General features: G+C 42.9%; 1 protein-coding gene across 4 annotated transcripts in view; it reads right to left on the reverse strand.

The window, feature by feature from the left end:
- The window catches only part of LEF1 (lymphoid enhancer binding factor 1), a 70,342-nt gene that overhangs the window by 11,244 nt on the left and 38,995 nt on the right, over window positions 1–20,103 (reverse strand). The window contains exons 4-11 of one of the 4 annotated variants that reach the window (XM_030239229.2): window positions 18,529–18,661; window positions 14,465–14,555; window positions 12,194–12,277; window positions 10,221–10,343; window positions 9,359–9,521; window positions 6,534–6,641; window positions 2,876–2,924; window positions 2,176–2,216 (exon numbers count right to left, since the gene is read on the reverse strand). In XM_030239229.2, coding sequence (XP_030095089.2) covers window positions 2,182–2,216; window positions 2,876–2,924; window positions 6,534–6,641; window positions 9,359–9,521; window positions 10,221–10,343; window positions 12,194–12,277; window positions 14,465–14,555; window positions 18,529–18,661 — 786 coding nt within the window. In that variant the 3' untranslated portion in view covers window positions 2,176–2,181. The remainder of the gene's footprint in view (window positions 1–2,175; window positions 2,217–2,875; window positions 2,925–6,533; window positions 6,642–9,358; window positions 9,522–10,220; window positions 10,344–12,193; window positions 12,278–14,464; window positions 14,556–18,528; window positions 18,662–20,103) is intronic. The other 3 variants (XM_050973653.1, XM_050973651.1, XM_050973652.1) reach the window with 3 other exon arrangements.

The following is a 20,103-nucleotide window of genomic DNA, read 5'->3' on the forward strand; positions in this document are numbered from 1 at the left end:
CTACTCATTTCTGATTCTTCTCAGATAACAGAATGCTTGTCTCCTTCCCAGACCTCCCACCCTCCTTCTCCCTCTTCCTTACACCATCCATGCGAGTAAGAAAGCTATTCCCAAACTTATTATCTCCATCCAGTAAAGACTACAACAGCTCTGCTGTGGGCCTGGTAAGATATTATGCTTGTGGGCAAAACATTCTTTGGATTAGGCTTGCAGAGGGCAAGAGCCTTAACCTTCAGAAGTTTACTTTGAAGTCTGGTTGATTCAGGTTCCCTAAATCGTTCTGTGCATCTACTTCCAGCCAGAGCACATCTGTGCATCTCCAATGCAGATCATTCACTCAGCATGAAACACTCAGAGAGGCTGCCTTCACATGCATATATGGAGTCAACAGCACACTTCCCCTTCCCTGAAGGACATACTACTGTTCTCAGACTCTGTTACAAATTGCCTGAAGACAGAGAGACAGATATTGCCAACAGTTTCCACACTGTCACAAAGCCTAAGAGGACACAGGAAGGCAGGAGTGTAAAGGTCAAAGGGAGAGAAAAAACCCCACACTGAGAACATTCAACCTGTAATACAGAAAATGCAGAGAAACTCCAACAAAAGTAGGTCAGCATAGGCAAGACTGTAAGGCATCCAAGAAACCAAATATTTCCTGGTTTTATGCTATCACTTGAACCTTAGTTGTATTCCAATCCAAATCAAGTACTCTGCATGAGTTCAGATAAAATTATGGGTATTTTGCCTACTGGTATTGTGTTAAAATCAAAGTGAAAAATATTCACAACAGTCATGGACCTGGGCAACTAAGCTGAAATATCAATTATAAAACTCAAGGTTAAAGCACTTTATTTTTCAGTAGGTATAATGCTCTAAGTAGCAATATTTTTCAGCTACATTTGTTGTATAGGCTACAGAACCCCAACACTGCAATCCACATCTCAAAGCAGCATGACTCAGGCACATTGCAAAGGGTAAGGCTGCCTGCTTGCCTGAAAAACTTCTGCTTATTAGGAAGAAAAAAAAGCACACATTTTGTCTTTTCACTTTACTTCAGCTTAAAAAAACCCAACAAACCACCAAAGTCTTGTCTTAACCAAGTTTAGACCAACCAGCTCAATGGCATAACTTCAGAAGAGGCTTGAATCATGCTGACTGACACACTGCACACAGAAAAGTGAGGTTGGCTTTCTCAGGCTGAGAGTCCAAGCAGAGCAGAAGGCCAACAGGAGCCTGCTTTGCTGACTGCTCTTGAGTGCCACAGGGAACCCGTGGCCAAAGAAGGCAGAGGAAGAGAGGACAGAGCCCATTTCTCATACGGCACATAGGTGATTCGGAGAAGTCAGGGTTTCAGGGGTTTTTTTTCGGCGATTCCTGGAATTCTTGGGGATCTCCCAAGTGCAATATGGGTTAATTAGACAGCTTAGAAGCTACTATTATTTCAAATTAATGCCATTCCTACTAGAAAACAAATCACACTGAGAGAAAGCGAAGGACCAGCCTTCCAACACAGACACTGAGAAATTAGCATTTCATTGTGGTACTGTGTGCACTCACAAGCTGACTAGATGGTGTTACTGCACATGTGTAATCACTAGTCATTCCACCCTCAGTGCAGGTAATACGATATAAAGAAAGAAAACACATGCTGGAAATACAACAACCACAAAAAACCCCAACCTGCGCCACACATGAAATACACAGCTGTGGGAGAAATCCTTGAAACAACTGAAATACAGTTCCATTTTCTTAGCAGGTGTTTTGTTAGTATACAGGTGAATAAATTGTTTTTAAAAGGTGTACCCAGCCAGCCAGAATCTTGTTGATGTCAGGACATAAAATGTGCCTCAAAGCCAGCGTCTACCCTGCTCTTATGAGCTGTGACAGTCTGGAAGGGCTTGCACCACTTAATAAACCCATCCCTGGTTCACAGGCAGACTTGTATTGAGTCAGTGAGGTGTGATCAATTTGAAAATATTATGGTTAAGCAGTGAAATGGTGAACACCTAATAGATAGCCGGTATAAAAACCATCAGTAATCAAAGTAACATTAGCTTTGGGATATGGTAGTTCTGCAATTTTTGCTAAATTCATATTATTGCATAAAATTTATAAGAAGGCTTATTTCACAATTCAGTTTTATCAGCAGGAAAGCTTTAGAGATGTTCTTACCATGCTTCAGATGTAGGCAGCTGTCATTCTGGGGCCTGTACCTGTAGAAGATTGTTTTCCTTTAACAAATTTCTGTTACAGAGTTTTTGCACATTCCAAGTAAGTTTGTTTGCTACAGTGTTACATGGAATTTTTTTGTGTGTATTTTTTGGTTTTGTTGTTTGGGTTTTTTTATGGTTCTTATACCAGCCATTTTTTGTTGGGGAAAACAGGGTGTTTCTTTATATATATTTTAAAGGCAAAGAGGAGACCTCACTGATGCTTTTAGCCAACCTACTAGGCAGCAGTTAGTGTACAAAGAAACGTAAAATACAGTGAGATAAAATACAGTTACTACAAAAGGTCTGTGTAAAGTTTCCAGTGTCCAAAAATACCACACAGTATTTGAGCCATAGTTAAGTCTAAAGATGATACAACAAGAGTTGAGGAGAAAAGCAAGGTAAAACAGGACAGTGATTGCAGCAATGTGTAAGTTCAGCCAAAGATGTTGATGCCGTCAGGACTGCTGCTCAGAAAGGTGTAAGAGAAAGCAGGCATGGGTTGTGTGCATGTTCACAAGCTTACATTCCAAGTGAAATATCTTAAAACATCCATCAGAAGCAAGTGTTAGACAAAAAGCTCACAAAAACTAAATAGCGCAAGCCCTGGTTTCTAAAATATACCTGAGGTGAATGGCAAGTAAGAGGTGGTCATGGCCTACCTGATGCTGATTCCTGCAACTTTTCTCTCTTCCTCTTCTTTTTCTTCCCCTGAAAAATAGGATATTTTATCATGCCACTACATTCACAGAACTTCTTTTTTGTCACTTACCTCACAGCAAAAGTCATCTGGACACTGAAAATGCTATGGAAAAACCCAATTATTTTCAGGGTAGCTTTTCTATCCCACTTTTAACTAGTTCAATGGTAACAAAGTTTGCTCCGAGCATCTATGGAGAAATATGCACATCAGCAATACATCTATTTATATCCACATGGAATTACAATTTCTGGCAGTTTTTCAACTAACACTGGCAGCCGCAAGCACCGAAAAGACTTCTCACGCTCAATAATCTGATGACACATATGTTGATATCATAATTTATGGCTCTTACAAGAGCTCTTCACACATTCAGATACTTACACTGTCATACATGGTAGGAGCAGACAGGGTGTTGAAAGTACCTAGGACGACCATGAATTGTCCCCAGGGTGCAAACCAGCCAACAAAAACTGTTCTGATAATGCTGGTACCTGAACATAAGCCAAGTCTGGGCTGTGCCCAGAGAGTGCGCTCTGCAATAACCAAACAGCAGAGACTGTACAGCAGAGCACCCTTAACATGGCTGAAGTGCAGAACACAAATGAAAGCTTGGCAGCTGTCTTTCTGAGAGACCCCACTGGCCACAGCCTGCCAACCTACACACTCAGCCTTCTCCTGCACCCCCATCTATGGAAATGGCCACAGCTCCTGCTTCATACAGTCTGTCAACTGAAACAAAAGGTCAGCTCAGACCCACAATTTTAAACCTCAATCATCTTGCATCACCCTGACCACCACTGATATTCCTCCATCTATCTTGTCTTTATTGCCTTCTATAATCAGTGAAAGCTTTTTCTGTGTGTTTTAAGAAAAAATCATATCCACTTATATTTTAAAGAAGCTTCCAGACAGGCTGCAACAGATGCCCTCTGGCAAAGGCTGGTGCAGTTGCTGTGAGCAGGGCTGCAGCCTGCTGCCCATCCTCTGTCCCCCACTCTCATGGCTGGCAGCTGCATGTCCCAGCACAGAGCATGCCACACACACAGTGGCCTCAAAGGGGAAGGGCTGAGGTGCTGGGACACATCTTTCCACCAGCTGGCTCTGCAAGGTGCTGGGATGCACAGCAGTTGATGTGAGAAACCACCCCAAACGCCTGCAGTGCTCACTGATTGATAGACAGCAGGGGAGGATTCCAAATACAGGCTGTGGTGAAGCTCCAGCACATGAACTTCAGTAGCCTCCACTCTGCTCAGACAGTCTGGGCCTGCCTGACTCTCAAGCTCCTGTCCCTATTTATCCCAAGGCTGGCAACTGGGCTGGGCAATGCCTTGTGAGCAAGATTCCGAAGTCAGGACCAAGACTAGAAGTTGGAAAACACATTTCAAGGGCTCTGGGGAGCTTGAGCAATATGCTTTATCACTTAGGTACCAAGGCAATGCTTTTTTAGAGAGGTAAGTGCATTAGTGCAGATGTTAACATGGAAAAGTCATGGGAGGAAAAGTTCTTTTATTCTGTATGTCAGGCTGACTTCAAGTGCTAAAACATAAACTGAAAGCTGATCTGAGATCTACCTATGAGATAACACAAGTGAACAGATAGAAGGCTGGGCTGAAAACTAGCTGTCAGCATTCAAAAGTAAGATAGTTTCTGATGACAGCAGTACACAGACACTCTCATGTTGTGAAAACATTGTGCTTCTCATGTCTATCACACAATTTTGCATGGCTGCTTTGTGTGCCATAATAAAAACATATGAAAAAGATAGTTTCAACAGTTGAATAACAATGTTTAACATTTTCTTCAAATTCCTAAAATCAAGCTAAAATTCCTAAAACCGGGCAAACCAAAAGAGAAAACTAAAACTGTACGAATTTTTTACTTGTACTGTTTTGTGAAACAGAAGAACCACCCCTAAGTCACTTCCAACCCTCAAAATACTGGAGTAATATCTGTGATAAATAATTACAATTTCACTTTTTGACTGCTAAAGTTAGGAAAACTGAAGAGAAAAAAAAAAAAGGATGCCATATATTTGAAAAGGTTTCAGTGATAAACTGTGCTCTCCTATGATCACCATCTGACCACCACTGCAGAATGTGTGCATTCCTGGAGAGGCAGAGGGGAGGGCTGCAAGAGGAAGCTAGCAGAGTTCTTCATTGTAACATACAGGACTGCAGTATGTCAGAGCTATACTTCCACACAGGATGCAGGCTGGAAGCACATCAAAGAGATAACTCATACGTGCCACCTCACACACTCCAAATGTCTGTCAAGGCATTTCAGAAACCACAGGTCTGCTGCTTGTGCTGTGTGGCACAGGCTGGGGCAGAACACAGGGTTCTCAAAGCCAACATGACCAAACATCACAGGACCATCTTGAAGCCTGATGCCCAGTAAGAAGGAGCTGACAAGACTCCAAAGTGGTGTGATTTTCCAGCAAGTCAGTTTGAGACAAGCTAAACCCCCTTGTTTCTGGGGAGTCTTTCCCTAAGACCCTGTTTGTTCCCAGCTGTACTTCAAGGCAGCTCTGTTGACACGGTCTGGCTACTGGAATTAAACCCTACCTGTGTAGTGTCAGGACAGTTTATTCACCGTATAAAACAGACATAAAGAAGCTGCTTGGGCTTTCAGTTGTGTCTGTGCTTACAAAACTGGGCATGCATGTCAGCAAGACCAGGGCATTTCCTTCAGAGACAATCACGTAGACAATTTCTGTGTCAATGCATTCTCTGCCAGTTTCTGTTACATTGTGTTTAGATACCTCTATCCTTAATGTCCAAACACATCACTGAAGTAGAGAAAAACTACTGTCCCCCTAAAGCAAAAGGAAAATTGAGCCAGATTTAGCATGTACATTTCCTATCCCGGTAGAGGTGTCACATCTAATGGAGGGACACAGAAAGGAGCTCAGATCTCAGGTTAGAATCAGTCTCTCAGGACTGCAGCTTCTGAATTTGATATCATCACATTTGGCTACACAGCTCACCGTAGGCACCAGAGTGTAACCATGCAGTGTAGGCTAGCTGATATTTAATTATATAAGAAGAGTAACTGTAAGGAAACGTCTTAACATACATATATATATACACACACACATGTATTACAGCAGGCTCTATCATGAAGGTTACTTATGCAAGATTTCCACACATGGACCATTCTGAATTCATTTCAGCTGAAGTTTAGTCTGCCTTGAGATCCCCGGGCTTGCAGTTCTTTTGAAAATAAAACATCCCTTTTTTTCTCAGGTCTAAGAAAGATTTCTGGATAATAAGTTATCAGATAGAAAATGAGGGAAAATTCAGAGCTGTACAGTACAGCATGAGCTTCCAGACAGTACTGGCCACTGTCTTAGGAAAAAAAACTTTCCATGCTATTTTTTTCCCCCTCAAAAACTGTGAATTTCATAAGAAGCATCTCAACAACAACAAAAAAAAAATCCCAAGTTTTCTGGGTGCATGAAGTGAAAACAAATATAAAGTTTATGGTACACGTATGTTCACCATCCCTTCATCCAGAACTTTCCACAAGTTATAGAGAAAAAGAAGAAACAATAATAATTTTAGAAGTTACAAAAAGAAAGTGAATTTTAAAAAAGAACCTTCAGGTGAGTGACTTACATAGTTGTCTCTTGCAGACCAGCCTGGATAAAGCTGCATGTGTAGCTGCCTTTCTTTACGAGCTAGTTCATAATATTTTGCTTGTTCTTCACGGGAGAGAGCATGCCACTGCAAACAAAATAAACACACCTTTAGACTAGGAACTAACTTATACCTAGGCAACAGATGACTTGAGCAAGGGTTTTAGTGACTTTGATTCAGTCCTTTCCCACTGCAAAAATGAAATTCATTAGCAATTACAAGCACCTGTGTTTATTAACGACTTTCAGGCATTTGTCAGCTCTGCAACTGCCAAGTGCCTTGAGCAAGACAAAATTATTTATGGAAACAGGCTCACCAAATAATCTGCTCACAGAACCGTGCTCTCCCAACACTACTTAAAAAAACCAACAACAAACAAACAAACAAAAGCAAACCCCAACAAGAAAACAGCAACAAAACCCAGCCTTTAGCTCCTGACAGAACTGAGGGGGTTTGTGCTGCTTTTAAAGGGCAGCAATCTCCCCTTGACAGAAGGGTCTGCTGTCTTGGTTTCAAGCAGCCCCTTGATAAAAGTTTTCAATGCCAACACAGAAGACTTTCTATGCACCAGCAACCCTGTTCCAAAATCACCTTTTAAGTATTGAACTTTAAGGTACCTGCTTTCTGATTGAAAAAGGAAATTACAACTGCAAAAGTTTCAAAGATAAAGAAATCACAGAACTACAGTCTTACAAATTATATGAGTTGACCTTTGTAGCCAAGCAGGAATAAATTTCCTGGTTTCATGTACTTAAAAATAAAAACACCTCCCCCCAAAAAAAGCAAATAAAAAACCTCACAACCTGCACATTTGGAAAGATACCAGCTACATTAGTATCTAATAATTTTGTTCTTGTTGAAACACCTATCATAGACCTGAACCAGAAAGAGTAAAGGCCTTTTATTTAGAATTAAGTTCCACTGCTGCAGCATTAGATGCATCCTCTTGTTTGACAACATCCATGGGAAGTAAGGGGTGAAGAAGTTATGTGAAAAAAATACAAAAACCAAACAATAATTAAGAAATCATTAAGACATTCATACGAGACTAACATACAGAACTAAGATTTCAGATCACATCACATTTGTATGATTTAATATGTTGTTTGGTTCACATTGGAGGATGTGAACGAAAGCTCTTGTCTGCCTTGACTTGGCAAGTTGGATGTGTTATTGAGAGCACAGCAGCTCAGCCTGTCTGCAACTCTCAAACTCCACAGGCACATTCAAACACTGGAAGATGGTGAACACAATGCTGTGGCATCAGGGAGCCCAGCAGCATGCAAAGTGTCACCTCATGGTTCCTCCTCTGGGACAGCACAAGGTAAATGGTGACCAGGATGACTGAACAAAGCACTTGACAATAATTAATGCCCACGCAATTGTGTTGGATAACTCATGCCTTGTTTGCACCACAGGAAAAATGGAATGTGAGGTACTTTCATGGAGAACAGTAACTTGAAAAGAGGAGTGCAAGCTGCAGAAAAAGCACACAAGGCTGAGGCTGACTCCTTACCAAAACAGAGATAAATAAGCCACTGCCCTGGTTCAGGCCAAGAAAATAAGGCTGACACACTAAGCAACTAAGATCAATCACCTGGGACTGCCATCACTGTTAGAGTAGCTCACAGATCTCAGAATACTGTGAGTTGAAAGGGACTCTCAAGGATCATCAAGTCCAGCTCTTAAGCAAATGGCCCATACATGATCCTAGAGACTTGCCTGAAAGCATGGAAAAGGCAAGTACCAAGATGTCCTTTAAGGGGAGGTAACAAGAACAACAGAAAGCAGAAGACTGCATGAACTGGAACAAGTACCAGTAGATTTCTGCTCTGTTTGGAGGGGAAAGTCTTCCAACTGTAATATAAAAGGAGCACTTTAAAGTCATGTACAGATTTCCCACTTAAAAGTACAAGGTTTTCAGAGAGTCACAGTGCCTCTCAATACTGCCTTGGTCAGTGATCAAAAGGAGGTATGCACTGGGAATTTGAATAATCCCTACTCAAACTCAGATTGATACAGAAGCCACCCCTTTCCTCATTTCTGAGAGTCAATTGCAAAATGGGCATTTACCACTGCTGCCTTCCCTTGGAAGAACAACACTGGCAGAGAACACAAAGGCTGTACCGTCAGTTGGCCTGCATAGGGTTTTTTGTGAGTGAGGAAAGTGCAAAACACACCTACCATGCCACAGAAGCATACAGCACTCAGCATGGCTCTGCTACATGAACTGGGATCATCAGTACAGAGCTGTGCTACATGAACTGGGATCATCAGTACACAGCTGATGACTTCAGAGACATTCAAAACTTGGCTGGGAAGGTTCCTGAGCAACCTGATGTAACTGGACCTGCTTTGTGCAGATGTTGGACTCCATCACCTCTGTGGGTCCCTCCCAACCTGCATGGCTACAGCTGGACCATGTTATATTCACTTTTGAGTTTCATCTCCAGTGGCATCCAGTGTTCATCTCTGAATGATCCCTTCCTGCCCTGATGGACACTATCCTAAGGGAGGACCCAGAATGTGATTAGAATGCTCCTTCTATGTTTGAGTGAGTGTATTTAATGTCTGAGATGCTGACAACCATAACCATAACGGGAGTGGAACAAACACAAATTTGATGATGTTGCTAATGCTGAAAAAAGAAAATCAAGATCCTGCTTTTATTTTTGTGGCATGTTTTATCTTCTATAGCTAATTTGATAGTTGCACATCAAGCAGAAAACCAGTCTTCACACCCAGCTAAAGGGAAACACAAATTAGCAGCACACGTGAGCGCTCACAAACCCTGCTGTACATACCCTTCTGCCAAGGATCTGGTTGATAGCTGCACTTTCTTTCAGAGTACACTCTGCTACAACGTTTGCTCTCATTTCTTTCATGTACAACATGAAAGCATTCAGAGGTTTCTTAATATGAGGTCTTTTTGGCTCTTGTTCTTTTCTCTGTTCGTGCTGAGGCTTCCTAAAACGTGGTTGGGTAAGGGAAAGGAAAGGAAAACAAGCATTAATTTCCCTTCAACCTAAAAAGATACAATGGCAAATTACTAATTTGTGGTTACAGTAGCACTTAAGTAGTAGGAAGGAGAATTTCAGTGGTCATGTCCCATCCACTTTCCTATCTTTTAGCTTAATACTCAGGGAGGACGTCAGGTTGACATTCCCTAGCAAGTAACATTTAATCTGTGAATCTGCTCCAAACTTGTCTCAATTATCTTTTTGAAAGACTATCCATGGTACCCTAAAAGACCACTGCCACAGGCAGGAGAATAGTTTCTCATCCTCTTCTTTTCTAGGTCTTTTGCCTTGAGTACTAAGCAATGAGACTGCTTTTTACTAGTGAATTTTGCAGGTAAGAACTTTTCCAGCAGAAGTTCATGAGTTCACACTCAAGCACCAGTCACAACTGGACAGGTCCATGATTATGGCAGAATTGAGATGGCTGTTGCCAACAGCTTAAAAGTGCTGGACTGGAATGAAAAAATGGCTTCTCATTACCCTTATCAAACAGCAGCCCACAGTCCCTGTTTTAGTTCTGGAAGAAGAGTTAAAATTCAAAGAGGTCATGAAAGGCACTTTTTTAAAGCATCCTTGACTCTTCTTCAGATAGAGTTAGTTCTCAAACATTTATTCATCAAGGGCTAGAGCAGAAAGGCAGACTCACACATGCATTAGCTCACTGTCGTTGTGCAGATGTTCTTGTTTTACTTGAGGTGTTACAATAGCTGGGTGAGGGATTCCAGTTGTGTGAGGGCCTGGAGGACCAGGAATCATGTGATGTGAAAACCTAAAAGAGAAAACAAGGCAAGATCTGTAACCTCACTGAAGACAGGCATCAAGCACATATGACAGCAGCAGGACACTCAAAGAATGCAAATGCTATGGAGCTTGCAATGAAGACAACTCTTAAAAAGCACACCAAAAATATTTGGCTAAGATTTGTGCATTGTAGCCCAATTTTTCAAGAAAAACAAACAAACAAACAAACAAGTCAACATTTTGGTTGTAGAGAAGTTGTTTTATTACCTTTCAGGCAAACACGTTTAGCAATGCACACAAGAAATATTTAATATTTGTACTGTTGCACTGTCTAGCAATAAAAATACACATTTCTTAACCAAAAAAAATGTATTTCCACACCAAGATATAAACATCCTTGAAATATCCACCACCAGCCAATGCAAAGGAGGAAACTGCCATGCAGAAACAAATAAAATGAAAGAAGAGTCTTTTCAAGAAGTCCCTGATGGCTCTCTTTACTTTTCAAGGTACTTAAGGTAAAAGATTTTTATCATTTCATCTCAACCCACTATTCTTACCTCGAATGCTTAAAATAAACTTTGAAAATCCTGCATCCTGGATGAAGGATGGGAGCAGGGAGAGATTTTTTTTTGTCCTAATTAAAGCTTTCTTTCATTTGTACAAGAAGGAAAATGAAAAATAAAACCAAAATACCACTAACTGAATAATCCCACCCTACTAACCCAGGTAGTTCTCAAGGACAGCTGAGACAGGTCTTGAAGGTGCTGAGCATTGCAAGCTCAGGCACAGCAGAAAACCTGCATGCTGTATTTTAAACTGGTGGAAAGTACTGTTAACATGAAAAGCTTATGCTCCAAAGTTTTGCTGAAGGAGTGATAGCTAAGGAATGCCATCCAGCCTTTCACCATTCCCTAGTCTCCTTGCTGCCCTTTTCCTTCATGTGATCAAAATAAAGGAAACACAAAGCCCTGTAACCAAATCAAGTGATTTTATCATGGAGAAAGAATGTGTTTTCTTCCCAATCACCCTGACAGGCACATGCTTATCATTCCCCTGTAAAGAAGTGAAGGGACAGTGATAATCCAAAGGAGCCCACACACAAAGAGGTAAGAGGACCTACCACTTATCAAGTGGCCTGCCTTAAATCCCTGTGCAGGAGGATGTCTCTTCTACAGATGACAGAAAAAAACCCCAAGAATTGTATATTGCAACCTCTTGTACACCAAGCACAGGATGCAGAAGCTGTCTTTAGAATGCGAAAGCAGAGCATAGGAGGTCTGGAGTGTGTCATGGCCAAGTCTCAATTAGCATTGCTTGCTTGCACTTAGACATAAAGACACAGTGCCTGAGTCACACACCAGTACAATTACTGTGCTGGCATCCCCTGCCATTAGTGGCTTTGGGCTATGGAATACCTACTTGTGAGCAAGATTCCACACAGAGCATTACCTATGTGATTCAAGACTAATTACCAACAACTTTGAAATTGGAACTAGAGAACACAGACTGGAGTGACAATCCACCTGGTTGCATACTGACATGAGCAAAACCCAAGGATGCTATGCACAACACCATGTGTTGCATCTAGAAATGAACTAATGACTCATTTCAGATGAAACAGCTCAATTAATTGTTGACAATTCACTGGGTGCTCCTCATTGCAACACTTCAGAGACTGACGAGGAAATGCTGAATGAGACCAGTGTGGGATCCAGGCAAACTGCATATACACACAAAAGTTAAATAAAAATGTATGCATAAGGGTTTAGCTGACTGAAAAGCAAGCAAAGGCAGACCAAGATGCAAGCAGAAGAGCAACTTGCCCTATAATGCCAGCAGTTACTCCCCAGTCAGTCATTCACCTCCTACACCTACCTGGACATGGAAGGGTCGACTGAGAGTGAGGATGGATAGGGCTGCCTGAATCCACTCGAGATGGGATATACAGGCTGACCTTGCCTGAGGTCACAGAAGAAAGGAACCCATCAATCATATGATATGGTATTCAATGGTTATTCTAGAGTTACAAGCTCTTGATGGGAACTCAGTACTAGTCACAAATAAATAGTAAGAGCTAACACTTTCAAGAGTTCTGCTAATGAAACTAATGAATACTTAAATGCTTTGAACTTTCTCCCTTGCTATTGAAAGATTCCCAATCTAAGTTTCCACTGGGAAGGAAAGCAAAACAACCAGCCTTCCTCCCCCAAGGCACACATACTCATGCACACTTCTCTATCTCCATCCCTCTCTCACCTAGTTTTAGAAGCACTGGAATCAGATTTGTCAAACAAGCTCTTAGGAAAAAAGCATCTTATTCTGAATAGTTCTACTGTAGATCAGAGTGAAAACACCAGATGGTGAATTATTAAGCTAAAAAGCCTTTTGAACAGTTTTATTAAGTCTTTGAAAACTTAGGACTCTCTCCATTAGCATATGCTATAGTGAGGTACAAGTGGACAGCTTTTCTAAGTAGAAACTGATTCCATTAAAAAACCCCAACCCAACCACATAAAAGCCCACAATGACACAAGTCTATCTTACTACTTAAAGATCAAACTTTGCAGTCCAGTAAGAGAAGCTTATGTGAAGTTTTTGTCTCCTTTGCACTCCCACATATACAGAATATTTTGCCACCAGTCCATCATTTGAGGTCTTTAATTTTCATCATCATCACTACATTTTGATTATTTGATGGCTACAATGAACCCCCTGAAGTAGCATGCGATGGTAATGTGAGCAAATACCAGCCCAAACACCTCTACCAGCCAGAGGGACACCACACACATCAATCCTTTTCAAACAGTTGCTTATCAACTGGTCCATCAGCTCTCAGATGAGAAAAAATGGAACCTGGCCTTTTAAAGTTCAGGACACAGATTTCACTCTTGGAGCACATTACTGGAAATGAACAGTGCTCAAAGCGAAGAGGAAATGGAAAAAAAAAAAGTTCAAGGAAGTCTCAACAGTGCTACCTCACAGCAGGGAGCCATAGCATAAGGGACAGCTGAGTATGTCCCACTGTTGGTGAGTGCTGCTGAACACATCCCTGAGCCTTGTAAGGTTGGATCTTGTCTCTCCTCTTCTATTTCTTTTCCCTCTTCCCTCCCTCCAGTTTCTTCACCGAGAAACCATTCAGAAGAAATGACTGACCACATCTGGAAAATGCATGCTGGCAACTGCCTGGTGGCAGTGGAAGTGAGGAGTCAGCTAAGCAGCAGAATGGGGAAAGGGGGGGGTGAAAGATTCAAAAAATAGATGGTCAGATACTTCCATATTTTAGTTTGATATCTACTAATTATTTGTTCCAAAAAGGCAGGTGGCCTTTCCTGAAAGATATGCCAGCAATACAACATTTCAGCATCTTTTGCTCTCTTCTTTCTCTGCCTGTTGTCATCCAGATCATGTTTCCCTCCCATGGAGACATTAAAAAATAAAAAAACCTGTATCCCTCATTGAATGGGCACAGGCTAGTCACAATACAGATTCTAAAGCACTGAAATTGTGGCTGAGTTGCCATATTCCCTGCTCCAAGTGAACTGAAAGCAAGCATGAAGCAGCCTGCCAAATCTATTCCTCCGAAAATACCACATTTCCTCCAAAAGGAAAATGACACCATAAGTGGCAGCAAGAGATCATGAGAGCATTAGCAAGAGCAGCAAGATCTCCCAGTGACAGAGGCTTCTCTCTGTATAGAAACTGTAAAAAGAAGCAGGCTACAAAAGTTTGTTCTCTATTTGGGGCAGTTTCAATATTTGCCACCCCCCCCACTTCAAAGTTCTTTCTTACCTTTCCTCTCCTCAGTAATTGAAATTTTGTTTATTAAAGTTTGCATTTAATTACTTAAGAACTGTTTTCTGCTATCTTTCTAAAAGCTAAGAGCCATAAATCCGAGCCATAAGAAACATACAGACTTCAAAGTGAAATCTACACACTTCAATTCCTGTACGTGTTCAAAAAACAGATTCATTTAATTTCAAAGTTCAACTTTTTTTCATCTTTTCAACTAAAATAAAGTAGCACTTTCTTACTGGAAGGACATTATTATTATTATTTTGCTGCAATTGTAACTGCTGCAATTGATTCAACAATAGTGATTGGTGTGTAAAACATGCACCTGTCTGAAAAGAAGCTAAAAAATCTTACCAGCCAAGAGGTGGTGTTATCTGTCCAACCCCCCCTGGAGACAAGGGATAGAAGGTAGGGAGATCAGGAGCTGGAGGATGCCTGGACATGCCTGTTAAAAATCACAGAAGAACAAGTGAACTTCCCCTCAAAATACTCCATCCATGACCTGCAGTTCCCAGCTGATACTATATGGAATATTGCTGTGGATTAGGAATAACCACCTTCTTGGTTAGTGTTAAAAGCAAAAGGCTTCACAGGCCACCTTTAAAACAATTTGCACACAGTACTGCAATTCAAAGGGAGATATCAGAAAAAACAACCTGGAAGGAGGAAATAAATGTATGGGTAAGGACCTGTGCAAGTTTAGATCCCCTGTGAAGTGCATTAGGTGTTACTGTCTTCTCAAGGGTCTCAGCAAACCCGACAGGATCCTGAGGACCTCCTCTAACACATCATGAAACAAGGGGAAAATAAAGCGGTGTCAAAGAGGGAGCACAGCCGAGCTATTAGATTAGGTAAATTGCTACTTTTATATTTTCACGGGTTCCCTTATGGATTCACAGATTTTGGAAACTTGCTACCACAGAGGATCAGTGGTTAATTAAGAATCATTTTCAGGCCTGTAATGGTCACACTTGATATGATTCATTTGGCTTCCAATTGTCACTCCAGTTCCAACTAAGCTCTTCATCAAGTTGACTCCTGTGGGCTCCAAGGTCAATCTGTTTTGCAATGGTAGTATTTCATGGAAAAATAAGAGTCCCATCAGGAATGATCCATCAGCTCACATTCCCCAGAACACAGAGTCCTACAACTGCAAGAATCACCTCAAGATTAAAGCTAATCCTTATCCCAAAAGGGTCTGTGGTCTCCATTCTTCACCTAAACCTTGTGTCCCCAGGAGACATGGAATTACAGTTGCAGAGGCCACAAAGACATTGGTTTATTTAAATGTGTTTGGGGAAGAGGGGGTGAAGCAGAAGGAATTGTTAAGTCTACTTCACATGTTAAATCAGCTGCTTTAAAAGGATATTAAATATTTATGTGGTGACACTCCAAAGGTCCAAGACTGAGCGTGTGCTACCTTGACACTTAGTTTATAGACTGATGTTACTGATTTATTCCCCTGCCCAGTTTCTACTTAAATCTTCTGAATTTGTTTACAAGAATTGAAGAATATCTGTCAGGACTGTGTACAGGAAAGCATGGAAAATAATACCAGTGATGTCATTGTCTCAAAAAACCTGGATTTTCAGACTTGGAAACCACAACCTACGTGAGAATTGAATTCCTGGCCAGCTGTCTTTTCAAAGGTGTAAAACAGCTGGTAGCTGCCAGGAAAGGAAACACTTTACATATCCCAGGGCTTTTACAAGAGAGAGAACACACTTTCCAAGTGGTTGAAAGAAAAGAAAACCAAACAAGGTGTAAAAGAAGCCCAGAGCCTCATCTCTCACATCTCTGATGATGACTGATACTCCTGGAAGTGATGACAGAACCTTGCCCCAGCCAGACCAGGTTTAGCACAAGGAACCACTGGGCCACTCCTTCCCCAGAATCTGCAGTTCTGACCCATGGAGACAACACTGCTCTCTCTTAACTAATGCACAGTTGTTATGGCTGTTCCAAAACTTCTGGAGGGCTACCAGCACCTAGCGCCCTCAGAGCACACAGAGCTACCACATGGCCAGTGCCCTCCAAAGCAAGTTCTCTTGCGAGGGTTAAGGAAAAATTAAAACTAAATAAAAATTAAAACAAAAAAAATAAAATAAAATAAAGAAGCAACTGCCTTTAGGGAGGCGGAGCTGTGTGTCCATCCCAAAGTGCCCTGGGTGCGAGAGTTGGTCCTGAGGGCAAGCTGCTGCAGACCCCCTTGCTGGAGGATTTTGGTGGGAGGAGGGCACCAGGGCGAGGGCACCAGGGCAGTGCCTTGTTCCAGACCCACAGTGGGAGGCGAGGACAGAAACAATGGTTGGAGGCGTTTGGCAGAGGACCTGAGGAAAAAAAAAATCCTCTCTTTGAGGCAACTGCATGGGCTACTTCTCTGTGGCTGCTCCCACACGCCGGTGGCGCCGACACAGGGAGTATGGACGGAAGGACCACACACATCAAGGAGACCATCCCAGACAAAACCAGTAGTCTCCAGCCTGCATTATCCACATCATCCATCCTCATCTCTGCCAGACACTGAGCAAAGGGATCAAGAGCCCGTTCAGGAACTCCAGAGGGCAATGAGCTTTGTGCCTCCTGGAAGAGGCCCTCAGCAGGCTTGCACTCGTGTCTGGTGGGATGCTGGACAGGGGAGAAGGTAGAGAAGAAGCAGAAGAGAGGATGTGCAGCAAAAACAAAAAAAACCAACAAACCAGATGTTGTTCAGTTGGAGTCTGCTGTACAGGAATACAAAAATAAACTGGGGTAAAGGCAAAAAGATGGGGCACAGAAGGGCAAACTCAGCGTGCAGTAAGCAAAAACCTCTTAAGCTCACAAACTGCAGCAGCGGGTTGTGCCCCAGCTGTCACAGCCAGCTTCTGCAAGAGGTGGAAATCCCATTCTCTTATCGCGTGGCACCCCTGGGATTTCAAGGAATGAGTGTGAATATCCCTCTCCTGAGCACTGATGCAAAGGAGGAAGATAAATGAGGACAGGAGGTCTCCATTTGCTTCTTCCAAGTCTGAAACAGATATTGTATACGTATTTACAGGCCAGGCTTTCCAGGCAGAGTGCTTTTTGTACTCCCCCTCCCTAGTAAAAAAAAAAAAAACTAACCAACAAACAGCAAAAACCAAACAGAGCCACCAGGCCATAGCATTTTCTGGATGTAGCCCATGTTATTATCTCCATAGCACAGCCAAAATAAAACCTAGGCATTCAGGGAAAGATAGAACAAAAAAAGTCTCTCTCCCTAAACAATGGTGACTAAAAGCCTCTTCAGATAAATGGGACAACTGTGCATATGGATGTGTGCCCAGGTAAAGCAGAGCTTCAGGATTTTGTCAAATGGGTGCCACAGCACATGGTGGGACACGTGAACGCAGAGGGAGGCAGAGAGAGGCACCCTCCAGGACCAGTCGTGGCACTGACAGGCTTCCTGCCCATGAAGAGATATCCAGACTACAGTGAATGCCTTTGTAAAGTCTCTGCTCTCCTTCCCTCCTGCCCACCAGCTCTCCCACGCAGGCTTTTTCTGTTCAGGTTCTTACCAAACCCTGGCTCAGACCTGTGATGGCCATGGCCAGTCCTCCCCTTGCACCACCCAACTTCCATCACATCCCTCCCCAGCTCCTGCAACCCATTGCTAGCAAGCACACCCTTCCCAGGAATCCCTTTGTGTTCTCCTGGGTACCAGGCAGCAGCTCTTGGCACAGGCTGGGATTGACACCTTGGAGACTGTCCGCTCTTCCCAGGGGGACTGCACACTGACCCTGAGCAGGGCTGGTCTGACAATCCCAGATGTGGAGCTAGGAGGCTTTTGTGTTTGCCTTAAGGGGTCCTAGAGGTGCAGAGAAAACTGACATCCATGACTCAGACATCTAAAAAGATGCTTTCTGCAGAAGGCACCCAGCACAAGAAAATGTCAGATTTGTAAAGCTTTTACTTGCACAGGCTCAAAACTAGTTTTATGGGCCATACTTTGATTATGGTAACTGACACACAGAAGAATATGGACAGCCAGAATACAAGGACACAAAATAAAGTGAAAGAAAAGCTTTCAATAACACTACTACTGAAGCACTTGTCCCCTATTTTTGAGAAGGTGAGGGATGATTGCCCTTTTTGTATTTGCAGGCTGCCAGCCTTTGGCATCACAGGAGATGGTGAAGACTGGCTACTGTTTACTGAGATTTTGAAAGACTTTGATGAGAAAAGCAAGCCCAAATTATCACATTAGAACAAACATAAAAATGTAAGCAGCCAAGTTAAGCATCAGCATCGCATCAGAATTACCATCTCTGAAAGTGGGCCTATGCACCTGGAAGCTTCCCTCTAAAATATTACAAATTGGCAATATTGGCTCTGTCAGCAGCACAAAGGGCACCAGGGCCACCCTGCATCCCCACTGTGCTGGGAAAGGATGGGCTCACCTTGTTTGGAGCTGACATCAGAGGGGACGTGCGACGGGTGTGACCCCGGGGAAAAGTGCTCATCGCTGTAGGTGATAAGAGGGGTGAGGGGGTGAACCGCATGAGAAGGCTGTACCACGGGCACCTTGTTGGACTGCAAGAGAAGAACAAAAATTTAATTGTGTTAGCGAGGTGGAGCTTCTGCTTTGGAAAAAAAAAACCAACCACCCAACATTTCCAAAATGCTATTTTTAAATATTTGCATGACTGAAGCGGGGGAAACAGATGGACAGACATGACATTGGGGCTAGTGGTTGGAAACCGGGTTTGCTGCCAGAATCGGCATCCTCAAACCACTGGCACCCGAAGAGGGATGCAGATATTGAGGAAATGCAGGGAAATGGGTGGGGGCCGGGAGCAGGAAGAAAGGCATTTGGGAGACATGGAGACGGGGCTGCGGAAATGGCAAATGGAGAGCTGCAGAGCAGGAGGAGCAACGTGCTGGGCAGGCAGGCACTGTGCACCAAGGGCTGTGACCCAAGGACAGCAGAGTCAGCAGCAGTGCTGGAGAAACCCTTTGGTTACGGGAACAGCATTTAAAAAAAGAAGGCTTAAAGTACAGGTTTGCTGTATCTCCAGCCTTAAAAGCTTCATCAGCTCCCCTCTTCCTTCCCACTGCTCTTCCTGCATGGCCGTGGCATGGCACAGCTGGGACAAACCCCTGCCATCCCCAGAGGAACAGCAAATTCTCTTGCAGTTTTACAAAGTCTGGTTGAAAACTCTTGTCCTGTCTGTCTACTGGGTAACTAAAGGTCACCCTTAGAAGGCTGATTTCATATATGAGCAGTTGGCAGTGGCCTCTCAAGAGGGTCAGTTGGAGGGGAGACCTGCTGAGTGCACAGGACAGCTGGGAGGCCTCTGACTCTATCAAGGAGAACTCAAAGCGCTACAAACGCCCACAAGGGTCCTGAAATGGGTGCCATAAGGTGATGTCCTTGCAGGGCAAGATGCACACTTCCCACCAGCACTTCCCAGAGTTCAGAGGCGCAGGGGAGGAGGCAGGCAGCATGACAGAAGGATGCTGTCCAAAATTACCCCTTAAGATCAAGGCTGCAAGACAACGGAACACCTCAATCCCAATGAAATCCTGCATTATTAATGCTGCTTAAAACTCAAGCTGCTCTTCCCACTGTGGGACGAGCCACAGTGATGATGGCAGCATGTAACAGGAACTCCTCATTTGTGGCCTGCCACTCTACCTTAGCCCCTTAGCACAAAAAATTATGGAAAAAACAGGCTTTTAATAAACCCCCTCCCCACCAAAAAATAAAGCTATCCTTCAGACAGACACACTGACAGCAAGGACAGCCTGTCAAACATAAGGAATTAAAAAAGAAAAAGAATTTAAGAGGCCAATGAAATTAATTTTCATTGAGTTCACTATTGAAATTCTGGCACAAAGCAGACATTAAGACATAGCTCCATGCACAAGTCCATGATTTTTCTGGACTTCTGGAAGCAGATGGATTATTAAATGGACAACTCAATTTATTGTTAAGGCTGGTAGGAGTAGAGGAAAGGAAGCAAACGGGAACC

This window comes from Serinus canaria, chromosome 4 (genome assembly GCF_022539315.1).
Source record: "Serinus canaria isolate serCan28SL12 chromosome 4, serCan2020, whole genome shotgun sequence".
In the NCBI taxonomy this organism is placed as follows: domain Eukaryota; kingdom Metazoa; phylum Chordata; class Aves; order Passeriformes; family Fringillidae; genus Serinus; species Serinus canaria.